The following is a 26,388-nucleotide window of genomic DNA, read 5'->3' as shown; positions in this document are numbered from 1 at the left end:
TATTATTGCTCTCAGTTAAAACCACACATGTCCAAGAATATGGAGATTATTGCAGCAGCGCCTTTATATTAACAAACAAAATAAAACAAAATAAATACAATCCAGGTTGTTATTCGGAGGGTTTCATCAATAGTTTAAAGATGTCTGGTTTTGGAGGTCTCAAACCCATTATGGCTCATGCACTGTTTTCTTCTGCAACATAGGAAACCCCCTCTTTAATAAGATTCTGATTTTCACAGCATTCTTGGGAAACACAGAAATTTCCACAAACGTTTTCCATAATGTCTTATTATCCAACTAGTATATCAGTCCACACACAGACACAAAGATACACAATGAAGCCTGCTTTCCATCTCTGACTCTGTACTTTGTAGTAGAGAGTCAGAGATGGCTCTGTTCTTTAGGTTAAACTTAGGTGCCCTTTGAAGACTTTGATGGTAGGCAAAGTGGTCTGAGGTGAATATACTGGAATCAGTTTAAGGAGGTAAACACAGTGGAAAAGACTGCTTCCAGTGCGTAACCTGCTGCATGATATTGGCTTTCATACAAATCTCAGTGTGCAGCTTTGGCAGCCAGATGAAAGGAGTAATGTGCGTTTTTGCTTTGGGAAGAGAGTTAAATGTCTGTATCTCTGTTCTTCTTGGACCAAGGATGAAACACGTTATGGTCCACACTGTGTTTGCTTTCTTCTCTTAGGTGATATTATAGCATAACACATAGTGTACTGTTAGGTAATCTGTACTTTCCAAGGCTGTTAATTCTCATTTATGTGTGTTCTCTTTAACAGTTTCTCCATCTGTGTCTGAATAAGGTAAATAAAAGAGGACAATATATGGCCTGCAAACTACTGCTATTCCAGACCAAACATGGCCTCATGTCATGTACAGATTAATGAGAGGGAAATATGGCAGGAGAGAGGAAAGTAGAGAAGATTAGAGGACAAGGCAGATGAATTCAAAGCACTTTGGGAAGTTTAAAAAAGGATCGGGTTGATGGAAAGATGGCTGGTGACACATATAGGACGTCAGAGATTGAGTGAAGGAGGTGAAGGACGGGATGGAGCAGCGCCATAGGGAAAAGGGAAAACAGCTGTTGCTCCGTCAAATCTGACAGGGGGGATATATAGTGTGAGAGCAGAGAGACCTGCATGGAAGCAGCCAAGGTGGGAGTAAAATGTGGGAGTACAATCCCAGGCAAAACTTTCTGCCATTGGGCTGCAAGAAGAGGCCTCCTGTAAGCCCAAGGGATGCGATTCTTCCAGAGGAGGGTGGGATCAAGAGGCTCCTGCAGGATTACAGTAGATATTCAGTGGGCTGAGTTACACTAGTTTCAGGTTATTCCCATTAGAGCTGATATAGGTCAGTTCAGCTGTCGTCCGCTCCCCAGCTAAATTATGTCAAACCCTCGCCACTCTGGCTGGCAAGGGGCTCTGAGAGATTTTCACACTTCATTGCCTTAAATGAAGGTGACCATTATACCAAGCACCGTAAAACATCTGTCTTTGTCCCTGCGAGGAGGGAAGCCAAGGTCTTCTCTCCACCTCTTTGCTTTAAGGACAGAAATCTGAGAGGCCAAAATACTGCACACCAGAGCTGCTTAAAATCTATTTGGCAGAAAGGGTCACCTATAGCTATAGATGTGTCAAGTTGAGGGTAGTAGATCAATATATTGCACTAATATAATAACTTCATTTGGTCCAGGTTGATGTTTAGTTGTTCCAAGTCAAGACAAACTGACATCACTTTATTGTTCTGCATCACTTCCATCTACCAAAACCTTTAAATTAATTTCAGCAAAGAGGGGAAAAGTTCTTTTCCATTGCATGTTTTGAAAACAACTGGAAAAAAAGACTCCACGTACTACTATTAATCCTTCACAACATTTATTGAATTACCACCTCGTGCTTCGAAAACAAAACAAGCCTTGTAGCCTTACTTCATTTTTTTTTTTTTAAGCTTTGCTTTGGGTGTTTGTAGTTCATTCGTTCACACATCAGCATGAGTGGAAAAGTCCTGTGATGATGTCAGTCTATTTATTCTCAGAGCATTTACTCCAGTGCAACCCTCCTCATCTGAACCATGAGGCAGCTGTCATTGGTGGAAATCTGTGGTTTGATATTGTCAGGCAGTAAATCAGAATATTTTAAAGCCAAAAGTGCTCAATTCCACACAGATGCACGCTTTAATAGTTATTTTCAAGCACCAAACACATAAAAATATCATGTTGCGTTGCATTTGAAGTAAAGAGGAGCGTGTTATACTGACAACCCCATTAACCTACTGCCTTTCCCGAAAGATCATCCATCACTGCCGCTGATCCAAGATAGCCGCTCTACTGAGCCAAGATTAAGTTTCCCATGTGAGGGTGTTTCTCTTTTTCTGGCCTGCAGGATTACATTCTTTGGGTATTAGTCCAAATCAGAGTGACTGAAATGGTGAAATGTTTATTGAATGATGTGGCATTGTTTATTGCATAATCTGACGAGTTTATTGGCAGACTCCCAATGTTATGATTGATTTGTTCATACAGAATTCTATGATGAACTGGCTGTGTTCTCTGGAGATCCATATGGAGATATACCACTCATGTTGCACATATGTTTTAATTGAAAGGATTAGTCTTCACTGTAACATTTGCATTATATTATATACAATAACCCCAGCCATCAGTTGGATTGACATTTGCGAAGCAGTCTCCAAACTCTTGCACCAAATCCCCCTAACACACATGAAGTTTTTTACAATACAGATTTAGTGTGGGCTGTTTCATGGCATGGTAGAATTCTTTTTTCTTGTTTTTGAGTTGATGTTTGCAGCTCTTGATGTTTCCCTGTGATAGATTGGTTAATAACATAGCTCGATTATGAGACAATGGGCCCCTGGGTAGACATGCATAACGAGGTCCTCAGATTGAAAGAGACAAAATGGTTACAAATGATACTGCAGAGAACTTCTCTTTGTGGTTGTAATGCATCTCTTTATGGTCAATTTGCATGTTGCATTATGTCTCGTCTTGGTTGTGTTATGTCTCCTTTTGTGTTCTGTTTCATGTGTCTTTGTTGTTTGAGCGACTTTCCAATAAGAACTTCCCACTGGTTCTGCCTGGTGGACCCCATTATCCATGGTTATTATGGGTAAAATTGTGGATTTAATTATACTTCAGTTACATTTTGTTTGGTGAGGTTGTAAATCTCCAGTGATTTCATGTGTTTGACAGGGTCAGACACCCAACAGAACTGGCCTCGGGAAGATTTTAAATTCATGTGATCATTGTTTTCCTCACATTTCATTCACAACAATACTTTTAGCAGGTTTTCTTTTGGATAACTAAATATCCATAGTTTTCCCTTAAAATGTAGGTGATTGATTATCAGGACTGTGACTGGATTTGTTCCTAAAGCGTAATTCATTTTGCTCTGGAAATGCTGATAAGTCTTAATGGTCCCTAAGAGGTGCGTGGGCCAAATGGCCGGGCTTTGGATGACTTGTCATGGGGCAGAGCCAGTGTTTGCTTGTACTGGAGTTTAAAACGTGCTGCCAGAAGTTTCCTAATGTTTCATGCGCTCCGAGCCCCTCTCCCTTGGAGCCAATCTCTCTTGTGCTTTATCGGAAATATTGATGAGAGAATCAAAACAAATGCAGTTTTGATAGGAAACACATAGCTGGAAAAGCATGAGGGTATTTTTCAAATCCAGGGCTTCCCCCTCTTTCACTGTCAGTGTCTGTTTTGGCGACTAGCAGCTGCTGGCAGTTTTCCTCCTGCAAAGTTCCACTATTTCATTTAGCGCTGAAATATTAGCCAAGGACATGTGCTGTGGAGAGCATAATGCAAGTCATAATCCAGGCAAGACGTCCATTGTTTTAAGCCTTGTAGACTATGAAGAGTAGAAGTTTAAGCCCCTGTAGACTCATTTGTAATTTCCAGTTCAAAACAAAAACAATAGAAACAAAGGGGATTTAAATGTGATTGATTAAATCTTTCTATCACTACTGCTCACCATTCATCATCCAAGTCTGCACTGGTGTGGTCATTGTTTTACTTGTGCACCAGCCAAATATCAATGTCACAAGTCACACTCCTAGTCCAGCTGTACTCATCTCTGTTTTTTGATGTTTTATTAGCACGCCTTGTTATAAACTGACTGATTGTTAGCATGCCCAGTCACTGGCTCATGTACAGGCCACGTGGCAGAGGCATGAAATCAAGAAACAAAACATTTTCCCACATATTGAGCCCATAGTAATGGAGATTTGCTTCTCTGGTCGCTACAGGATTTACAGATTGTCTACATGCAATTATGAAAACAGTTGACATAGGTCTGCAGTTTGTTTTCAATTTGCTCCCCTTCATCTGGCAGAGATACTGTTAAACCTAGTTTGTATAGTGAGAATAATGTTTAAATTCAGTCTCCAGCAAAATGTTAACAGGTTGTGTGCCTCCTGTGAAAGCTAATATCCTCACAGTTTGAATTTTATCTTAATATACAGTATATGTAAATATATTTGGAGTTTTTGCGTCGCCCAACACCCAGCTATTGATCATGAGTGAGTTTTGGACACAGATCCACCGTTATTGTCCTGAGTCTTTCCCTTCCCTCCTTGCACTGACAGTGACAGCAGCAAACGTAAACCTTTCAAAAACACCAGTAAATTAATTTAACTCTATAAACTAAAGAAAAGAAAACAATATTGCATTATTAGATATGTAAAAACAACACATAGCAGTTGCATTACTTATGTTTCGTTTATCAATGTACCCGTGTGTCACAATCTCCGTGGAAAAGATTTGATACCTCATTTTTCTGCCACCTCCAGGGGATATTATATTGTTGATCAGTAACAGAGCTGCGAACATGAATCAGTCATGGCAAGTTTATTTATACTGTACACGTGCTTTTAAGAAAAAGAGAATTCAAAGAGACAGAAAAAGATTTAAAGAACCACAGAGCAATATTAAAAAGACCACTAAAACCCACTAATATAAACATAAACACTCTCAAAAACGAATTTTCTTTCTCTCGTTTGCCATCAGTGAGCCTTTTGAGCCTTTGAGCCTTATTTTAATAAGCACTGTTACCAGTATTTACTGTAGATATGGTTCTTGTTTAGTTAAAGATGTCTCATCTGCTCTGAAGTGGTCACTTAAAGAAAGCAATACACTTCTGTTGAGTGTGTTCCTTTCTGTTTTTGTCCAGTTGTTTGCCAAATGACTCTCTGACCAAGAGCTCAAACTAAGTCAAGTTTTGTGAGGTTGCCTCGACCAGTAAAAACAAGCTCATTTGTAGCCTCTCTTGGTTTATTGCGACCCACCCTTTGGTGCCTGTCCTCATCCAACATCTGTCCCCAGGCTCTGCTGATTAATACTGTATTCTGCAGAAGTCACTTACAGCAGAAAAGTGATGTCAATATGTGTGAGAAAGGGAAGGGAGCACAAGCTCGATGATGCCTTGCTGAACTCACGTTTTAACAACACATGCTCGCTGATTTTGATTTACAATGTCTATTTTAAAAGCTACATCTGAACACAAACACATATCTTGCAGCCATAACCACATCAGAGAAGCTGAGGTTTATGATTCTTGTAATTGGCAGATCCTTGAAGTTTGTTATTCTCTATAAAAGTAATGTTCTTATCAAGTTAGAAAGCGCACATAAAGCATTATAAGGTTCTTCTCTTAAAAGTGTGCCACTTAATATAATCACTGCTTTTGACTTACACCTCAGAAGAACTTACACAGTAACAAGTCTGCTTTGACTGTGTGCCCTGCTTAAGTGTGTGTGAGGTGATGGAGAGCAGAAGTATTGCGTCTGGGAACGTGTAGGTTGTAGTATTTATGTAACTTTGTAAAAGCTTTTTTTGCTTTTAAAAATAAGACTAATATGGAAAAAAAGAAGTTTGTTTGAGGGTTGTAGATTTTATTTTCTGAGTTGGTTTATCTTAGCCTTTGTGATATATTGTATATGTGGTAAGCCCTAAATATTTTCGCCGCATTTGGCTTGCATACTTGATGAAGAACCACAGGTGAACTCAGTTTATTGTTACTAGAGGCTCCTTTTGTCATGAACACCTACAGTAGAATAACAATGGTCTCTTCCGTCTCCTCAGTGAGACGTCAGAACATGAAGGTCCGCATCAATGCCACAGGAGACACCATTGTCATGAAGTTTTTGCGTCCCAACGCTGACACCAAACTTGAGGGCTACATCCTGGGCTACGGCAGCAGCATGTTCTCCAAGCAGTTCATTCAGCTGCCAGAGAACGGACAGCCTTATGAGACTGAGTTTGGTAAGAAAGACTGGTAATGTTAAATGAGACTGTTACGATGTACATTTGAATTGTATTTTAAACATTTTGGTCGTTCCCGGAAGAGATGAGTTTGTTTGGGGAGGCAAAGAGGTGGGGCTAACCTCTGATTTGTTCATTTGGTTTTAGATGCTGAGCCCAAGTACCTTATAGCTGTCCAGCCCATCCCAACCAACGACGTGAAAAAGCATTGCACAGGTATGTTTGCTCACAAATAATCATCACTTTCAGTCACGAAATATGAGCAGACTGCAAGTTAAACTATGTGTCTTTAGGTAAAGTGGAGCTGGAGAAGCCTTTACACTTGGTCATTGGGTCGGTGACTCCCACCTCAGTTCTTCTGTCCTGGGGGACGCTGCTTAAAACCCCTTATGAAGGCAACATCATGAATGACTGTCTCGAGGATGGGTAAGTTGAGACATTCTTTCTTTTCAAAAACTCAGTTGACATGGTACCAAGCAGGTGGGTAGGCCCCGCTCAGAAAATGTATGACAGAACTTTTAAAACAGGCAGACCAAAGTTAAAGAGCCCATTTTATGCTTATTTGGGTTTTCCCTTTTCTTTTGTGTATTATGTAGCTTTTTTGTGTATGTTAAAGGTCCGCAAACCTATAAAGCCTAAAACCCACTTCAAAAGGAGTTATTCTGCCACAGAAAACATTGTTATGTGTCTGAAACACATCAATTGAAGTCCCTCAAACAAAGAATGAGCACTTTTCTCACTGCTGTTGTGTCCTCAGTGGAGCTATTCCTGCGAGGGCTGTCTCCACATACTCATAGACGTAGAGTTACAATATGTAATGAACATTGCTTTGCTTTTGTTGACCCAACTCACCGATCAAAGCAGACAGGCATTTCGGGAGGAAGCGTTAAAGAAACAGAAGCTAAAACAGAGGATTTCAGACAGAGGGTGGGAGGAGGTGCTGCAGTAATGTATAGTATATTAAAAATGTTTTGGAACATTAGAACATCAACATATTCTAGAGGACCCCAAAAATAAAATTATAAATCTGTACATGTGCATAATATATGGGCTCTTCAACATTGATGAAGCAGCCTCACCTAAAGCACTGTAACTTTCTCTGCAAGCTGTACAGAGCTGATGCTACAGCTGACCTGGTGTTAATATGCAGGACAAACCACAGTAACTAACTTTCATGTTAATCCCAGAACACTGGCATACACTCGTCCCTTTGACCTCACTCCCTTTCTGCCTTTGCACATTCCCCTCCAACAGTAAAAAAGTGTGCCACAGAGAAAAGACACGGAAAGGGTTGGTACAGTAATGCACGTACCAACCTAATACATGGAGATTTCTTTTTCAGCCGTTTCATTTCTTGTACCCTGGCTGCACAGCAGTCACGGTGAGCATAGAAACAGATGGTTGGAATAGGACTTTCTCTTGCATACACACAGATACTCTGGTATAAGTGCATAAACAGCAAATGACTCCCTAAAGTCTCTCAGGTTACTTAGCTGTGAATCCAGGACAGCCTTTGCACACAGGTGTTTAGGAGACACATACGTGACACAGATTCCACTTGATGAAAAACGACTTAAAAAAAAAACTAAACAAAAATGCACTGTCATTTGGATCAAATCTTGCCTTTGGTTTTAATATGGTTTTCATATGTGTGCTTTGAATGAAGAGTAGAAGCAAGTATTCATTAGTCCTTTGGTGGGAAGAAGGGCAGAGTGCAGTTCGTACTACAACAATGTATTAAATTAAACCGTAAGGCATGTTGGCAAGGAATTGTCAAAGGGTTTGGGATATTAAATCCATCTTTTTAAACAGTGTTGTCTGGTGCCAACAGTCCTGTTTAATAGAAAAAAACTAATCCCCCAAAGAACAGAAAAGGTTCTTCAGATACAAATAGAACCAGTTTATTGCATGTACCACGTGACTTGCCACTTTTCTGTTTTTTTGCTTTTTTGAACATTGTCAACATTCGCATACCTTTGTTGTACTGAAAAAGACAAAACAGCAGCAATTTCATTGTGACATTTAAGTGTAAATGTCCAAAAAAATGCCTCGAAACTCGAAGAGTCTGAACTGTTGACCCCTCTTGGATCATGAACGACATATTAATTCAATATCAGCAGATCCAGATGCTTTTTTGCTTTTCGCACTTCTGGTTGTTTTTTCACATCTGATTCTTAACAGAAGCAGGGTTAACTGTTGATGTTCTCTTCTGCTCTTTCTTGGGTTCAGACACTACACGGTGCGTTATCGTGAGAGGAACAGGAAGTGGAACTACCAGACCTGCCCGACAAGCGATACGGTCATTGACCATCTGAAGCCAAACACGGTCTATGAGTTTGGGGTCCAGCCTAACTCTAAGGATGGCACTGGAATATGGAGCAAGCCAGTCATTCACAACATTAGCACACCAGGTGTAGAGGGTACGTTTGATTCATTTCTGTGGCTACTTGCTGCTATCAGGATTGGTAATGCAACACCAGTGGTCTGAGGATGTTAAAACCTGGCCAGAAATTCAATTTCTTGTTCTTCTTATACATCTCTATGGCATAATATACAGTATTCAGCTCTGAGGAAGTGAAGAGTTACAGGATCTCATTGATAAGGAAATTACTCCATTTGTGTGCTTCTGTTCTGCAGAATAAACCTAAATCAAGTACTTCAATTTGGTATTTAGCCATTTCACCTTCAAAATGAAAGCACAGATTAACAATTAGGGGGAAAAAGGACCACACATCTTGCTACCTGGTAACTTCAAGCACAAAGCCTGAGGTCAGGGTTTCTGGTTGTCTGTAGACAAAAATACTTTGATTTGCTGTGTTTAATTAAAAAACAAACCAAACAAACAATGCTTTGTTCCAAACTATCACTTCATTTTGTTGCTGTGTTTTGCTAGTTTGATAGCCTGTAAAAGGTTATGCATAGATAATGTAAATAGATAAAGAAAAATGCTAAGTGTTCACCACTTGTGTGGGACTATGGCGACATTATGTGCATATGCAGTATCACAAAAACTCTTAAATACTGAGAAGTCTGTCTGAATCAAAACCAGTCTTGTGGTTTACTGCAATTAAGGCATTACTGAGGAGCACTCACCCAGTCATCTAAGATGAAACACATCTTGAACAAAGCATGTTTGAAATGTGGTAATATTTAGTACTTTCACTTTGCATTAGTTCCACTGAACTAATTTCCTTGCTCTTTTTCTCTTGTGTTTTTAGAAAAAGCCATCAGGAAAATCTTTAAACGTCCCATCGGCCCTGTGGTATGTAATGGATACACACAATTTGTTATCAAAACATAACCATAAGATTTCTAGATTTTGTTACATTCTCCTTTTAATTGTATCAGTGTATGGATATGGGTGCCAATAGATGTAGAATTTGCTAAATGAAAGGAGTGTAATAAACAAGTGACACTAGGGAAACTGTACATGTAATCTCTCCTCAACAAATAGCAAAAATGGAGAACTGGGTGTGTATTTGAAACTGGCAATCCACTATAGAGTCTTCGTTGTACACTTTAGTGAGCTTATGCTATTCTCAGGGTTGTTTGCCTCATTAAGTTTCCATCCAACTGCTGAATGGAAACGGCATCAGTGCAGCCAGGACTGGCCAAGCCAAAGAGAGCAGTCTGCAGCTAGCTAGCTGTTGGAGTGAAATAAAATATCGAAAAAAGGGAGATGAGTTGGAAGGACAAAGGAGGAGAGAACAGTGCTGAAATAAACTGAGAGAAGAAAGGTGGCACCGATTTTCTGACAGTATGGGGCTGCTCTTTCATGTGCCCCTGAAACTGACCTCATAAAACATCACAGCTGTTGAGATTTAGCTGTGAGATTTGCTCTTCCACAGGGAAACTTTGAATAACAAGCTTTTCAGCAGGGACTTTACCAATTTGACATGGTGTACGGAGCCTATGAGTTATGCAACACACACTGAAAGAGGCAGAGAAAGAGATGACACGAGGGGCAAATGCTGATCCTGTTCATCATTACACAGACTAATATCTTCTCCTTGTCTTTTTGTCTTTCGCCCTTCAGAAACCCTTAACAACAGGTCCCCATTCCTTCCCCTTTTCACCTCACCACGGTAAGCCCTAGAGACACAATGCTTTTGATCTAACCCATTAAACCCTATTTAATACAGATGCAGAAGTTTTATAATGTATTGTAATTTATTGCTGCTCAGAAATGTCTGTTTCAGTCCTCTTCACTGACCCCTGCTTTAAGACTTTGCACTGAAAATAATTTTAACTAGAGATTTGATTTATTGTGTTGTAGGTAGGACCTCATCATATTCAGTCTCACTTTTTTAAATCCCAAGTTTTTGTTTTTCTGGTTTATTGCAGAAACCGAATGCAGTAAATCTGTTTTCAGACTGTGTGCTCATATCAGGCTTTGCACAAAGTATTATGTTTACACTCTATAACTTTAGTGACACGAGTGTATAATATGCAGGGCTGTCCAAAAGCTTCAAAAATATTTTGATAAGTTGTATTTTTTGTTGATTAACTTAATACAAAATGCAGTTTTCAACAGTACTTTGCAGGTAGGCTGTTCCAAGCATCTTGGAGCATTTGCCACAGTTCTTCTGTGGACCGTCTCAGTGTCTTCTGTTTCTTCATCTAATCTCAGACTGACTCACTGTTGTTGATCAAGGCTCTGTGGGGGCCATACCATGTATTTCAGGACATACTGCCATACTGCAGAATGAACTTAGGACTGATCAGACACTCCTTTTGATGATACTGTGTGACATATAAGCATCTAAACATCCAGTACTGTGTATATTCACAGTAACTGCAGGCCGGTCTGAAAAGGTTCATTTTGCCATGGAAATCAGCCTACTTTTACTACCTTTTGTACTACCTTTAGAAGCAGCTATAGTCAATTTTGGTTATTCCTCAGAGGCCTGTGGATGTGATAAAGGTTGGTTCTATTGATGAACCCACAGACTCTGCAATTACCTTATTATAGGTAATGCTTTACTATTACTGTAATCTTTTTGGGTTCTAGGAGACACCTGGTTTTCACTGAAATGCCCACTGCAGCATAGTGGAGCAATTAGCAGCTTAAACTATTTATATTTCCAAAACTCAGAGCTAACATGAGGATGGATAGTGATATGGCAGAGGGGTAATATCTTATCAAGGTATTCACCACTTATTTCTTGTTACCCAAAATCAGCTATTACATGTTTAAACTGCTTGTAGTTTTCTAATCTTCACCTAACTTTATCTTACTTACCAGGTTAAGATATCGTAGGACTACATGGATATTGGACCTCATCACTAAAAATGTGGTTAATGAACACAATAAACGGGTGTAATGTGTTCCTCCAATATACATTTGCTGTGTAGAAGCATAGTTGCTTTACGTAACTCCTTTTTTTTTTTTCCAGGACTCTGAAGGCATCCTAAGTTTTGACTCCTTGACTTTAATCTCTCCTCTGTCCTTGTCAGTTCTCCATAACAGGACCCGGGGCAGACAGCCCCTCTCCAGGAACATAGCACCACAGACAACTCTTGGTAATGACCTTTCTGACATAAAACTGAGTTCAGAGGTCAGAAGGAACTCTGAACCCCATGTCTGATCATTGTACCTGACTTCTCTTTTACTATCCTGCAGGAAAACACATTGTTTGCATACATCATTGAATTGTATACTTTCTACAGGACATACAGTAATAACTTTTCTCTCAGGTCTACTAACCTACACTATATTTCTCAGCTCCAACCACAACTACTAGACAGGCATCTCTGTCGACCCCCGGACCCACACTTCCTGTGGTCAACAAACAGCCAATCGGTAAACAGCGAATCTTTTTGGAAAAGCTTCATGGCTCTCACTGCGGCTGTGTTTATTGATAGATTTGGCGGACTGTAATTGAGAGGCTGTCAGTGCTTTACATTGTCCTTTTTTATTAGCTGCATGGGCAAAAGTGGCATGCTCTGAGTGAGTACAGTAGACCCTCCCTGTGGATCCTGCCAGCGGTTTAAGTTGTAATGCGGGTAAGGTAGGTGACCTTAGCTGCATGGCATGATAGCAAAAAAAACAAACAAAACAAAACAAAGCTTGTAGGAGTTAGGATAGATTTGCAGGACATTATCTAGTATTTTGCAGGTTGTCTTGATACGTGTATGATCTGATCTGCTTCCCCTCTTGTGAGCTGGTTTCTGCTTAGTGTTTTTTCTAAGGGCTAAAGGCTCTGAAATCTGTAAAGCCTCCTGAGACATACACTTACTATTGGCACTATATAAATAACATTATGTTGAACTGAGAAGTTATGACTTAAATCTAAAATCATATTGACAAGCCTGCCAATAAAAAGTTTTGTAAAGAGTCAGTCCCAGAGATAGCAATGGCTTTTAGCAAGCTCCGAAAGTGTCAATAAGTTCTTTTTATTCGAACAATGTATTGCAACTGAAATCATACCTCTCCAGTCGTATCTCAATCAGACCTACTGTAGTTCTTAATTTTCCTCTGTCGCTGATGTTTTTGCTAGTTATGATCTATTTTTATTTCAGTATTTACGGTTTGATCATTTAATACAATTTTCGCTCATTAAAAATCTGAGGCTTTTGCTTTCAATGCAGCACAGTTGATTGTATGATATCTGCTTGACAAGACTGCATGAACAGACATTTCTCTCTCCCCAACAGGAACTTCAGCAGAATCTCTCTTATCTCCTTTTCATATACCTGTACTCTATTGTGCCCCCATCTCTCACATGTATCACTTAAAAGAAACCGTTTGCCCAAATGCAGGACTGCATAAATCTCTGTTTATGATTGGATGACGCCTAATTCAGTTAAAATTAGTGAACAAAACCCCTGAACTAGGGCATTTTAGACATTACATGACCATGAAATTGACTGGATTCCATTTTCTCCACTGATTGCTTTCTTCCGTTGTCTTTTCTCGCTTATTTTCTGACTTCCTCTCTTTTTTTCTTTGTGACTCTCTCAGAGATGAACATCTGATCAGATTGAACTGCCAAATTAGAATGGTACATCAAAATCTCACAGCAGACGATCAATCAGCAACCATAAACTCTCATGTGTCAAAGCCTCCTGGAGGTACAGCCAATGGATTTGGACGGCTGTCATTCACAGGCATCCTGGCCATAGAAGCCGAATCTGTCTGTAGTAACACGGTTGTTACATTGCAAATACCTCCATATGGTCTGTCTGCCTTTGAAATTGGACCTGCTCTATCAGTCTAAAGCCAGGTAGATGTTATTGTGTAGCCTGGGCTTCAGTCTAACATTTGCTCTTGCAGTTTTCAGGCCAGTAACTGTTGGTACTTAGACTGTTTTAAATTTCTGCTGTTCCCACAGTGTCTTTCTTTGATCATTTTCTGGATCATAAAAAAACAAACAAAAAAAACAAACAAAAAAAAAATCATTTTGCTTTATTTAATTTAATAAATCAGTCTTTCTTACAGACAGTTATATTTGAAATGAAATGAAACAGTACAGGATTGTGGCTTCATGGCCATGTTTTCTTTCTCTCACACAACCCAGGAGGAGGAGACCTCTACAGATCTGTCCTGCCTCCTTTCCTGGAGGCCCCATTAGCTCCCAAGCTCCATTCTTCAGTACCCATTACTGCCACTATGGCATCTGTGCCAGTACCCAATGCAAACGTGGACAAACAGGGAGGGCACCCACGACAAAAGCCTGTGTCCCAACCTCATGCGCAGCCTCCACCAAAGTCCAGGCTCCAACCATATTATCGACCACCACTACAGCCAAAATCCCAACCCCAACAACCCCAAGTGATGCCCCAAGTAAAGGCTCAACCTGTGCCAAAACCTCATGGCCAAACTAAACCACAACCCATAGCAACACCCCAGCCCAAACTCCAGACCCAACCACAACCCAAAGCAACACCCCAGCCCATACCCCAGACCCAACCACAACCCCAAACAGTCCAGCCAAAACTCCAGACCCAACCACAACTCCAGGCGACATCCCATCCTATAATGCAGACACACTCTCGCTTACAATCTCAGCCAAAGTCACATCCTCAATCAAATCATCAAACCACACCACAGTTCCAGTCTGCACCACAACCTCAGCCAACATTGAAGACCAAACACCAGGCCCAACCTCAAACACAACCACAGCTAAAGCCTCAGCCCCAGCCGCGGGTTCAACTAGCTGCCCAACCCACACCTGTGGCACAACCTAGAATCAATCAGCCAACACGTCAGCATAAACCTCATGCCCAAGAAATACTGCCGAAGACTTACACCCAACCACAGACTCAATCTCCAATTCAGCGACAGACTCAATCTCCAATTCAGCGACAGACTCAAACACAACCTCAACCAAAGACACCACAACCACTCCTTCAGTTAAGCACTAAGCAGCACTCTAGAGCCAAACAAACACCTAGACCAAATATAATTTTTGCCAGACCTAAGCCCACAACACAACCTCAATCCAAAAACCAGCCCATGCCCCAACTGCCACCTCACCAAAAAAAGCAGCAAAAACCTCAGTCACAACCTCAACCCAGAGGGCATCCAAAACCTCCAACAGAAACCACCAACAGAAGGTCCAGAATTAGGAACCAACAACATCCTGAGCCAAAGATTCATCCACGGCACCGATCACAACATCCAGGAAGGACACAAGCCCGACTTGTACCTCATTCTCAACCCATTTCCAAACCACAGCCTCCACCAAAAGCCCAGTCCCAATCTCAGCCTCTACCTAAGCTACACACTGCATCTAAGCCCCAACCACTCCCTCATCCTGGGCTTCATTTTCAGCCTCAGACCAGGACCTACTCTGATCCCACCAAGGTTGCCCCAAGGCAGGCAGTCCCTACGGGTAAAAACCCTACTTTTTGCCATCAGCAATCCACAATTAAGTATTAAGACCTTATCTAAAATTACATTTTAAAGGGGGCATTTATAATTACATTTTTGATGCATTTAAATTGTGTTTTTATTGCAAATCTCTGCCAAAACTAGATCAATGTTGGCAGACTTTTGGGTTTTTGGCAGTGTTAGATTCTGCACTTCTTGTCTATTTGATGAGTTGTCTCAAGCCAAATTAGACATCTGCATTGTCGACATGTAAGCGTTAATTCTATATGGACATCATCACAATAAATGCTTTTTGTCACTGCTTTGCTTTCGAAACAAACAATACTTTTGGACTTTGCAAATTAAGAGTTGGGTATGCCCCCTTTAAAAGTCAAAACTATTCATATACATATTATCTCAGATAAATAGTGAGTTTTCTTTCATACAGCTCCTAGTCCACCAGAAGAGGGCAAGCCTCTACCAAGACCTGCCCTGGCTACAGAGAAAGCTGGTAGTTACAATCATGGTAAACACCATGACAAGTTTGTCCCATTACCATCTCTGCTCTGTCGTCAAGCCACGTGGAACACAGTGCTTTCAGTTGTATTTCAAACCATTGGATGATGTCACTGCTTCTCCATCTCCATCCTGCCACCCTACAAACTCCACCCCATCGTTGTCCCTGTCTCCATGTGTGCCTTCATTTTTCAGCGCAGCACACTCGCCTCACCCCTGCCCATTCACAACCACAGCAGTCTGGCTAGCTTCAGATCTCATTTATGGCTCTCTGTCATTTCATCCATTGTCCTCTCCTCCCTACATTTCTTTTCACTGATGTGCTTTATCATTTATTCCATCTAGGTAAAGCTCTCAAGCTCAGACGTGGATCTTCTCTAACTACCAATTGCCTTTCTGCTCATCTAGGTACTGGCATCCTCAGACCATCCATTGCTGAGGTCCCTCGTTCTCCCATTAGCTCATCAGTTCCTACAGCAGGAAGAAACACCACCCTGTCTCGCACCCGGGTTCCTCCTCATTCCACTAATCATGGTGTCAGACCATTCTCTCCATCCAAGACAGTCACCTCCCCTCACAGCTCCAGCACACCTGGCGGTAATGGAGTACTCACTTCCCATCCAATTATTCCCTTTTCACAAGCAGTGACCTCAGGTTATCCTCTTCTGTTAGTGAACTCTTACACACTCTTGTCTGCAGCCGTGCATCTACAACTACAGAGGAAGACAAATAAAGCTATTGATTTGGCTTTATGATCCCTGTTGGATGCATACAGTAGACATTCAAATACTTGTGCCTTTCTTCCTCTCTTGCTCTCTTCTGCTTCACCCCTTCATACAGTACATATGCTCTCCACGCTCTGCCACATGTGCTCGGTGTGTATTTCACACCTTTACCAAGAGCAGCAGTGGTGTCTCTGGAGTCAGCGTCGTTAATATGATTTACGGTCCCTCGTGTTGGCCAGGTGGGAAGTCTGGCTACAGCACTGGCCAGGACACACCACATTTTACACCAGCCATGCCAAGCCAAGCACTGTGCAGAGAATACAGCTGCCACAACCTCTTTCTTTCTCTCTTTCAAACACACACACCCTCCCACTCTCCAAAGGGTTACACAGGAGAGAGGGGCAAAAGTCAAAAGACCAAAATGATATGTTTCTAAGTCATTACACCCACTTTGCATATCCAGAACATCTTTAAAACCAGGCTGAAAACACAAGTCTCCACCTTCATTGTCACTGACACTGGATAGTAAGAAAATGCGAAGTAAGAAAGACAAAAGGCGTTTTTACTTTCTGACTTTCCTCTTATTTGGTATTAGTGTGTTTGTCACAGTGACATAAAACATTTTATAACAGACCTTTCTCTCCCTCCAACAGCCAGTGGGGCGCATCATAGGGGCAATGCTCTTCCTAAACCTGTGGTGTGGTCCAAAGAGAAACCTGGTAAAGATAAACCAAGACAATCATCTTTCAGTGTTCCTCACTCACTAACCTAGGAGGCACTGTTTTGTCCCGTCCCACACAGTCACACTGATTTGTGCTTTTTGTCACAGTCCTCTCATGCTGTGTATTCTGTCTGTCAGTGTGACATATGTGTCTGGTCTGTGTTGTCTGATATGTATAGCCCCAGTAGCTTATACTGACTGAGACTGAAGCCATATGTAATTATAATTTTGGCAGACACCTGTCCTCTCCACATTATTTAGTCTACAGCACATATGGACCTGTAATCAGCTGGTTTGAATTAGTTTGAGAACAGTTTAGTTTTTAGGTGAATGTGGTTTGCCCATTTTACTTTTTTTGGGTCAATCACATGTTTCCATTCTGCCAGGCAGGCTCAGTTAATTAGAGTAATTGAATCCATCTCAAGTAGTAATGCAAACCACGTCTGGACCACATGTATTAATGGTGACGCTCTGCTCACTCCTTGTTGTTCGGAGTTGTGAAGAGAGATTGTGCTTCAGTCCCATGTCACAGCTGGTGTGTGTTATTTCTGGAAACTTGGACAGTTTCAGAGGTCTTCAAGGAGTCGCAAGGCTCTCTGGAAGCAACTCTACAGAAAAGAATGGTCGTTTTGCCCGCCACCCTGCACATCCAAGCACAAAACTCCCTGTGACTGCTCCTTTTCACAAAGACGTCAGCTGCACATACAGTTCACTTTCCTGCCTCCCTAAAGCAAATGGCTTGCAACTAAATGTTAGTACTGCTTATACCAACAAGCATTATGTGAGTTTGTATAGTGCACAAGAGCTGGTACGGAGTATGCGTTTCCAGAAATTGAGAATTAGAGTGTGTTCAAAACAGTTTTGTGGAATCAGTTTCATCCTGGCATATAAACTTGAGTCCGTTTCAAAGCAAGCTATGGGATGCAGGTGTTCATGCATGAATCCCATCCATGAAATCTGAGTGTGTGTTGCAAAAGCAACAGCCACAATGTTGTGAGACGCTGTATTTCAGTGGGAATATTTGTCTGGACTGACCATAAATCTCTGTGTTTTGGTTGCGTATGTTTTCACATTCTCGCCCGTAAGATGAAGCTATCTGACAGAAACCAACACTCACACCACTGCTGCTGTTTTAAATCACTGGTCTGAGTCTGAGGCCTTTGGCACATCAGAGGCTCGGCCTGCTCTCTGAGGGAGTTTATTGTGAGACGGCAAACCAAACACACCTGCTGTAGAAACTACAGAGCATATCATGTACTTCATAGACATATTGTGGATAGGGATTATTGACGTCTCCTCTGATCACGTTACATCTCGATGGCTCTGTTCTCATTTCTTGCACAGTTAACCATGACATCACTCGTCTTGAGTTGTCAGTTGTTCATACCTCATCCCCCTGTGGTTTATGTTTGTATATCTGATGACTGGCATTTAAATTATCGTGTCACCATATTGTGTGACTTACATGTGAGCATATGTTTGCCATTAGCCTTCGGTTAAATCATATGTGAGTCAGAGCGCTCCTCAATCGTATTCTTAGGGTTAATCAGTGAGACTCATTGACAGATGTTGTTTCAGTTTGTCTTGATATCCTCAACTCTCTTCTCTTGGTAGTAAATGCCAGAGATCTCTTAGGTGAGCTCCAGAGAGGAGGAAACGAGACAAATGTGTTTTGGCCTCGACACATGGACGATTACTGTATTCTGTCGACAGAATGATCATTAATGAATCTCCAAGATAAGAAATGACAAATGGCAAAAGGAGTGGATGCTCTGGAAATTAATCCTACTTTTAAAAACGCATTTTCTCCCCAAAAAAACCCTCTCAGATGTAAAAGACGTAAAGAAAATTTCCTGTGTTGTATCTTGCTGAGCTTCTCCACCTCTTCTAAGATATCACAACACCAATTTTCAGATTATTTTGTTTGTTTAACAACATTAAATCATGGCAGAACCCTCATGTTAAGAAATCTGACCGTCTGTAGCTGAGGTGTTTTTATTACAAAACCTTGCACTTCGTTGTGATTACTTATCCAGTACACTAAATCCAGCTAATTCCATGTGTTCATTTAAGCAGTCAAAGTGAAAATAATGTGGTCTTCATCTCATAGCTTGGTTGGCTGTTGTTTTATTGTATTTTTTGTGGCGCAGGGATTCTGCGGAACATTTGCTGTTCAAACAGTATGAGATCCAAAACATTTTTTTTCATAGAAGGGAGTCAGTAATCTCACACAAAGGCACATTTCACATGCAATCTGGCTGCTTTATTGTTGCTTTTATTACGCTTGTGTTTGTACACTAGAGTGTTTCTGCCCTGCTAAATGTCTCCCTGTTTTTGAACCCTAAACTTGACATTCTTTCATCATTATTGCACTATTAAATTAATCATCAACACTTGTTTTCAGTTTTGTGTCTCTTCTCCAGTGCCGACCACCTGTTACTCTGTTTCACTTGTAATTTAAATCTAAATGCGCTCTTGTTTTTAACGATTCCCTGCAGTTCTGCGTCCCCCTGTTCCTGGAAACAAGAGACCCAACCTGGTGGGGAAACCTAGTGACCTAGGTGAGGGCAACAGTGATGGATGTACAGACCACTGAACAGTACTGCACCTTGTCCTGTGTACTGGGGAAGACTTTATTTAAACTGATTTTTAAGCCAGTGGTTTTCAAACATTTCTTAAAAATGCTCCTTTAATTCTTCCTTTCCTTTTCCATTACATCAGAAGAATGTAATGAAATGCAAGTTTAAGGAATACTTTGACACTTTAGGAAATTAACTCTAATCTTCCTGTTGGGAGGTATTGTTATTATTTAGCGTACAGACATGAGTAATATTCCTTCCTTTCATCCAACTGTCAGCAAAAAGGTGAACAAGTGTATTTCCGAAGACATCAAACTATTCCTTTAAACTTTATCCAAACTGCCAGAGTTTGAAGACACGAAGGACCCAAAGCTTGTCTGCTTCAGTGATACATGCTGCTTTCCTTTTCTTCCCTGTTAAGAATTTGTCCATCCTGTATTTTACATGTTTTGTTATCTGAATGATGATTGCTAAGCTCAATCTTGATAGCTTTGCGAGCATGAAAGCACTCTTATTTATTAGTCCCACATGCATCCATCTTGTATTCAACTTAAGATTCGATCCACATTTTTTTCCACAGGGTCAACTAAGTCTCGGCTGCAATGCATTTACGTCCCTCACAGTTTGGGACCCGCCTTCTTAAACTGTATTGTGCAAATAACAAACGTCTTTCAAAATAGCTTGCAAAGGAATGTGCAGTGTTTTTACCAATGCACAAAGCAGCATCAATCTTAACTTTGCAGCTCATTTCAGCTTCTTGTTGCTAAAGTGTTTTTCTGGACTTTCCTGTGTTTTTGCTCATCGCTTTCACCTAAGTGCGCTTGTGTGCACAGAGCAAGTTTGTGTGAGTGCATCTGGGCATCCTTGTGCTCTTTAAAGGGGATAGAGGGCTGCCAGAATACATCTGCTGAGACCAAGAGATATTACTCATCAAGCAATCTGATCTTTTCTTCAGCCAGGAAAAGGCCACTGAGTTGCTCAGTAAGGATGGCCAGAGCAGATGGATCACAACTGTGTATGACTGTGAGTCAGATGATGAGGGAGAAGAACTGATCTCTCCTCCTCCTGCTCTCTGTCCTCAGATAAACCCATGGACCTGAAACAAGGAGACAAGGAGTCCATCTTGAAGCCATTCCCTCTGGTCACAGCCAAACCCAAACAAGAGCGCCGACAGCAGACGACCACCTCGGCCCCGGCTGTAAACAGTAATGAACAATACAGCTTTTTTTTGTTGGTTTTTTTTTTGTTTCCCAACCTTTCAATCTAAATTCATAATTGGACACAAAAGTACCTCCAAGAATGTAAGAGCATGTGGGCTTGCAGTCATTACATGCACGTGATGATAATAAGTTTATGTTGGTAAAGCAGTTTGCTGGTGCGTGTAGTAGTAAGAAAAGGAAAGAAAGCAGAAGAATTTGAGTAATAAGACGCAGACAGAGTCTGAATGCAGGCCAGAGCAGGTGCTGGGCTGGCTGGTTGTTGACCCTGGGCCAGCGCTGTAAAAATGAGGACAGAGAGAGCCGCCAGGGACTGTTGGCACATCAAACTAACCCCAACTTCTCTCTGTTGTTTCCTTTTCAGGCAGCCGTTTTGACATAAATGAAAACTCCTCTATATTCAGGCCCTTGCCGGCATCAGAGGTAGACATCATGGGCAAGAAGCGCTTTGTAGGTAAGTCTTCATCAGTTCAATTTCTCCACTGCTAATTTAAACCCTTTCTCCTCACAGGGTGGTCGTCCCAAAAGCAGCACTCGTTGGCATCTTACAGCTATGTGACTAACTGAAATACATGAAAAATTTTGAATGAATAACTCCAGTTCTCACTGTTCCTGTCCACAGCTCCCCATGTCATCTACAAGACAGATAAGAAGCCAGATGAGCCGTGCTCCATCACTTCCTCCCTTGCCTACTTCCCTGATGAGGAAGGCGGCGATCAGAATGTGACTGGTCCTCCTCGCATCCCGCCGTCCAACGTCACCGTGGTCACTGTGGAGGGCTGCCCATCCTTTGTCATTTTAGACTGGCAGAAATCAGACAATGAAACTAGAGGTACAAGGCATGCAAATGAAATGCAACGAAAATGCAACAAAATGAAAAGGACAGAAAAAGTGACAGAAAAGGGCGTTAAAGCTTTATTGAGTGGAACTCTGCTTTTCAGTTGTTGTAGGTTGTTTAGCCTCAAGCCAAATGGTGTTGGGGTGCTAGGAGTCCTTGCTTGCAAGTCTGGTTTGGCTAAGTTTTTTTTTTAGTGAGTAAATCTCTTGGAAAAATGTTTTATGAGTGGCAAAACGATAATAACTTTGTACTAACTTTATTTCTGTGCCATAGTTCACAAGCCTAGTGCAACACAAAGTGCTTTACATCAATACGCTCAAGAAAATAAAGATAATATAAAAATAACAAAGCATAAGACAATAGAATACAAAAGTTAATAAAAACAATAAATGGGACTATAGATTAATAATAAACAACTTACACTCAGTTGTCAGCATCTTGGCATCCTTAACTGTTCACATTGTAGGAGGCACCACACTAAAACTAATGTACTCTAATACATCAGTTCTGCAATGAATCCTCCCTTCATAAAGGTTATAATATTCAGGGGTTTTTAAAGCTCATACAGAGATGCGTTCATTCAAATATATACTTCACAGTTATATAGTTTAAATTTTTTCCTGGTGCTGTTTAACTGTGTTTATCATACAGAGAGATGTTTCTGTCATTTAGAATATCTTCATTTATATAAATGGGATGAACAAAATAATAATAACGCTTCAGTCATGGCATAGATTTTCTAAAGCCTGAAAACGGAGCCAAGAGGAGGTGCAGGAGCCTAGTTTCCTCTCAGACCATTTGAATTGCATCATGCTGAAGGTTTGCTATGGAATTTGTGCCCAGTGATGCCAAAAGAATATTGCCTACCTCAGCTTTAACCAAGAAGATCCCTCCTTTCTCTGGGTGTGCCATGTGACCACTTACCCTCTAAAGGAACCAACATTTGATCCAAACTATTAACTTGTTGATATTAGCAACTATCAAACATAAACGGTTTCCTCACTATTTGTAAGACTAACATGTAAATTGTGACAAAGGTGCTTAAATGTCACATCTTAGCCTCAAAACACATTCTGTTCTCACACGTTGTATCAAAATATCTCACAGTTCAAAATTATATTATGAATTCTCAAAGCTGAAGAAGTATTATTAAAAACATTGTGGGACTTTTTCTACTTCTTTCCTTCTTTGGCAGAGTATGAAGTCGTATCTACCACTAAAGGACCGAATGGACAGGAGGTGTCTATACTGACGACCAACCAGACACACACAGCTGTGGAAAATCTCAAGCCAGAGAGCAGGTATGAAAACTGGACATCGCTCAGGGATTCTTACTGTGTATTGTTTGGGAACAGCCAGCAGGTTTGTCCATATAAACCTCTGGTCTGTGTGTTTGGACTGATGGCTATTATATTAGTACGGTTCAGTGTTGATCTAATCAACAGAGGGCTATTAAATGGCACTCTTGTGTGCGTCTTTTAAAGTCATCTTCAGATTCCCTCGAACTCTCGCTGTGAGTCACATTTGGTTTTGCGCATACAAAATGGCTAAAGTGACACAAAAGCTGAGGAAATCTGGGTGGAGTGGGTCACTGAGATTTTAATTAGATCTCCGCATCTGGAGTCTCAAGACTCAGCAGAACCCTCCCCTGGGCTGGGTTAGCTGCTCCGACTATTGCCAGCACATCTGAACGCAGCACGTGGAATAGCCATCAGCTCTGTGTGTGTGTGTGTGTGTGAACCCATATTTAGTTGTCAGAGGCATGAAAATATTATGCATCCCAGCTCTAGAGATCAGAGGAATTTAGATCGAATCTCAAAGTTTGCATTGTTCCTTTTATGTACTTTTTTTCTGTATATAACTCATATTTCCTGCTTTGAATATTTATTTTGTTTCAGCTATGAATTCAAAGTAACCCCAAAGAATGAGCTGGGAACCGGACCCTCCAGTGACCCCGTGTCTTTTAGCACAGAATCAGGCAAGTTTTACATCTTGTCTGCCTCCTTTACGAACCCTGATGCGCTTGCACTTACGGAAGAGATTTATTAGTTGCACGTTAATTCCTGAATGTTACTTATCAGGCAGCGATTAGTGTCGCTTTGAATCTCAGAAGGTGGGCTATTAGGCAGTTGCTAGTCTAATGATTTCAACATGGCAACAAGGTCTGACTGATTAACACTCAAGGGCCTTGTCAGCTTACCAGACATCCTCTGAGGCTCCTGTCTAACGTGTCCTCCACCTGGTGATCAGAGTGTTCTGAACAGAGCTTAATTTGTACCAATCTTAAAGGGGCTGAAGTATGTCTCTGTTTTATTCAGATGTTATGTTTTACCTCACAATGACAACACTGAGAGGGGACTGCTTTGCTTAATTGGCCTCCTGCCCTTTTGCAATCAAAGCCCAGTCTTTTCTGGTTGAAAACTGTAAATACGATGCCAAACAGGCTCTAATACAAGTTTATTTCAAGACATCTCACGACTGTGTGTTAAATTTGCATTGTTTTGATGTTGTTACTCATTTCAACTTTTCCTTCCTATTATAGCTGATCCACGAGTGAGCGAGTATGTTTCAGGTGAGTATTTTCCTCTCATCAAAATGTTTCAGTCAGCTTCGGCTATTGTGAATGAACCTTCATGAACCTTTAGAAGCGGAGATTCTGCTCATACATGCCAAAAACTGTATATTAAATCCTCGCTTTAAATTATTCCCTCACAGGCAAAGATGCCATCTGGACTCAGTTTCCATTTAAATCCGACGCGTACTCTGAATGCAGTGGGAAGCAGTATGTAAAGAGAACTTGGTACCGAAAGTTTGTGGGCATCCAGCTGTGCAACTCCTTGAGATACAAGATCTACCTGAGCGACTCGCTTAATGGTATTTACACACTGAAATGAGTGACGCAAGTGGGGACCAGCTGTAACTTAGAACTCACTTGTAAAACATTATCTGCAAAATGTCAGTTCTTTAGTGTTTTAGGTAGAGAACTGTGAATTACAAATTCCAATCCTGCAAAGAAGGGATGATTAGTAATGAATGTGGAGTCAAACTAGTCATAGAATGAGCCTTTTTAATAAACCTGTTTATCCAATCACTATCATTAGCAGGTACTTCAAACATACTATGGCATTAGAGAAAACACTGGACACAAATCTGCTAGAAAAACCTGTGAAAATGCATTACTGATCTTGAAAAGTGACTGCGGTTTGACCATTTTCTGACCAATTTTATGTTCTTCAGAACTCTTTGCTTGATTGGTCTGACTACCTAAATATTAATTCATGTCATCTCTGTAGGGAAATTTTACAACATTGGCGATCAGACGGGGCACGGTGAGGACCACTGTCAGTTTGTGGACTCCTTCCTCGACGGCCGGACCGGCACCCAGATGTTTGCTGACCAGCTACCGAGCAGGCCAGGTATTTTGGTTTGCTTACAGCCGTTAAATGTTCATCTGGAGTTTTTTTCTTAGATGCTCATCTGTCCTCTGTCTTTGTGTCAGGCTTCTACAGAGCGCTGAGACAGGAGCCTGTAAGCTTCGGAGAGATAGGAGGGAAGTCACATGTGACTTATGTAGGCTGGTACGAGTGTGGCACGCCCATACCTGGGAAGTGGTAGAAACCCCACAGGGCTGTCCAGGAAGATGACTTCCTCAGTGTTGAAGAAGAAGATGGGCATCAAAGACGCCTGAGTAGGCCTGAAGGGAGGTGGGCCTTTCTTTTATGTTACCATGGACACTGTAGATGGCTCTGTCTGTTTGAACACACCCTCCTTTCCCGGGTGTGAACCGTTACAGGACTATTAGGTGTCACAGAACTCTCGAGTACATTTGTAACAACTTAATTTCTCTATTTATCAAAAACGTCACAAACAGACGGACGAAAGCAGGAGTTTGAGTGAACCAAAATGTTGAATATACAGTAATCAGAGAAAATGTTGGGAAGCTGGCTCCCAAAGTGTAATAACTTGTATGATAATATTTATCAAGGTTATTGAATATTCTGTGTGTTCTTGGGCTTTTGAGATGAGAAAGTATAAAAATGTTCCCAATACTTGCATGTCAGTGAGCACACACATTGGTCATGTGCATACAGAAAGGTGCCAATCATATGTTCATTGTACATTTGGACTGTGTAAAATACGAGTACACACAGACATGCAGAATTGACCTTCTGCTGGCCCTAAGGGAGTATTAGCAGTTGCAGTTTGCACAGTATTAAACTTTTGTTCATATATGTATATGGTTTGAAAAACAATACGTTTACCAGGGATCATATAGTTTGATACATTTCAGGTAAAAGACAAAACAGCTTTAGCCAAATAGTTCATCAGTTGTAAGAAAGCCAAAGGTTGAGCCTAACATTTCTATAGGGCCATTTGGAAGCCAAAGTTTGTTGTATTTTTAATGCCCATGCAGTCTTGTTGTGTATTTTACAAAAAAGAATAAATATATATTTGAAAAAAAAAAAAAAAGACTCAAGATTCAATGTGGGAATTGGACAAGCAGAATAACTTATGGTTTTGAGCTTAACTAAGCAAAGAGTCATTGGAAATAATTATTTTTTTCACATCTTTCATGACGGCAGTTTTTTGATATGTTGTTTATGTTTTCAGTAATAAATCTTGTTTAAATACTTGCTGATTTTTAGTAGCTTTTATGGTTATTGAAAAAAATAGTTAAGTTGTGCTAAAACC

The 26,388-nt window shown here is 40.9% G+C and overlaps 1 protein-coding gene across 4 annotated transcripts in view; it reads left to right on the top strand.

Moving 5' to 3' along the window:
• Nucleotides 1-26,330, top strand: part of LOC103371890 (target of Nesh-SH3-like) — a 28,174-nt gene extending 1,844 nt beyond the window's left edge. Inside the window, exons 2-23 of one of the 4 annotated variants that reach the window (XM_008301365.1) lie at nucleotides 6,106-6,285; nucleotides 6,433-6,501; nucleotides 6,579-6,711; nucleotides 8,515-8,705; nucleotides 9,504-9,547; nucleotides 10,322-10,370; nucleotides 11,743-11,808; nucleotides 12,011-12,088; nucleotides 13,806-15,122; nucleotides 15,549-15,611; nucleotides 16,025-16,213; nucleotides 16,995-17,060; nucleotides 19,561-19,623; nucleotides 20,724-20,846; nucleotides 21,223-21,312; nucleotides 21,481-21,690; nucleotides 22,892-22,997; nucleotides 23,595-23,674; nucleotides 24,239-24,268; nucleotides 24,412-24,570; nucleotides 24,990-25,112; nucleotides 25,196-26,330. In XM_008301365.1, the coding sequence (XP_008299587.1) occupies nucleotides 6,106-6,285; nucleotides 6,433-6,501; nucleotides 6,579-6,711; nucleotides 8,515-8,705; nucleotides 9,504-9,547; nucleotides 10,322-10,370; nucleotides 11,743-11,808; nucleotides 12,011-12,088; nucleotides 13,806-15,122; nucleotides 15,549-15,611; nucleotides 16,025-16,213; nucleotides 16,995-17,060; nucleotides 19,561-19,623; nucleotides 20,724-20,846; nucleotides 21,223-21,312; nucleotides 21,481-21,690; nucleotides 22,892-22,997; nucleotides 23,595-23,674; nucleotides 24,239-24,268; nucleotides 24,412-24,570; nucleotides 24,990-25,112; nucleotides 25,196-25,311 (3,545 nt within the window). In that variant the 3' untranslated portion in view covers nucleotides 25,312-26,330. Of the gene's footprint in view, nucleotides 1-6,105; nucleotides 6,286-6,432; nucleotides 6,502-6,578; nucleotides 6,712-8,514; nucleotides 8,706-9,503; nucleotides 9,548-10,321; nucleotides 10,371-11,742; nucleotides 11,809-12,010; nucleotides 12,089-13,805; nucleotides 15,123-15,548; nucleotides 15,627-16,024; nucleotides 16,214-16,994; nucleotides 17,061-19,560; nucleotides 19,624-20,723; nucleotides 20,847-21,222; nucleotides 21,313-21,480; nucleotides 21,691-22,891; nucleotides 22,998-23,594; nucleotides 23,675-24,238; nucleotides 24,269-24,411; nucleotides 24,571-24,989; nucleotides 25,113-25,195 lie in introns of all 4 variants that reach the window. The other 3 variants (XM_008301364.1, XM_008301366.1, XM_008301367.1) reach the window with 3 other exon arrangements.
• The last annotated feature ends 58 nt before the right edge of the window (nucleotides 26,331-26,388 follow it).

This window comes from Stegastes partitus, unplaced genomic scaffold (assembly GCF_000690725.1).
Source record: "Stegastes partitus isolate 25-593 unplaced genomic scaffold, Stegastes_partitus-1.0.2 Scaffold1666, whole genome shotgun sequence".
Taxonomy (NCBI): Eukaryota; Metazoa; Chordata; class Actinopteri; family Pomacentridae; genus Stegastes; species Stegastes partitus.
Note: the sequence above shows the minus strand (reverse complement) of the source record. Positions and strands in the feature narration are given on the sequence as shown.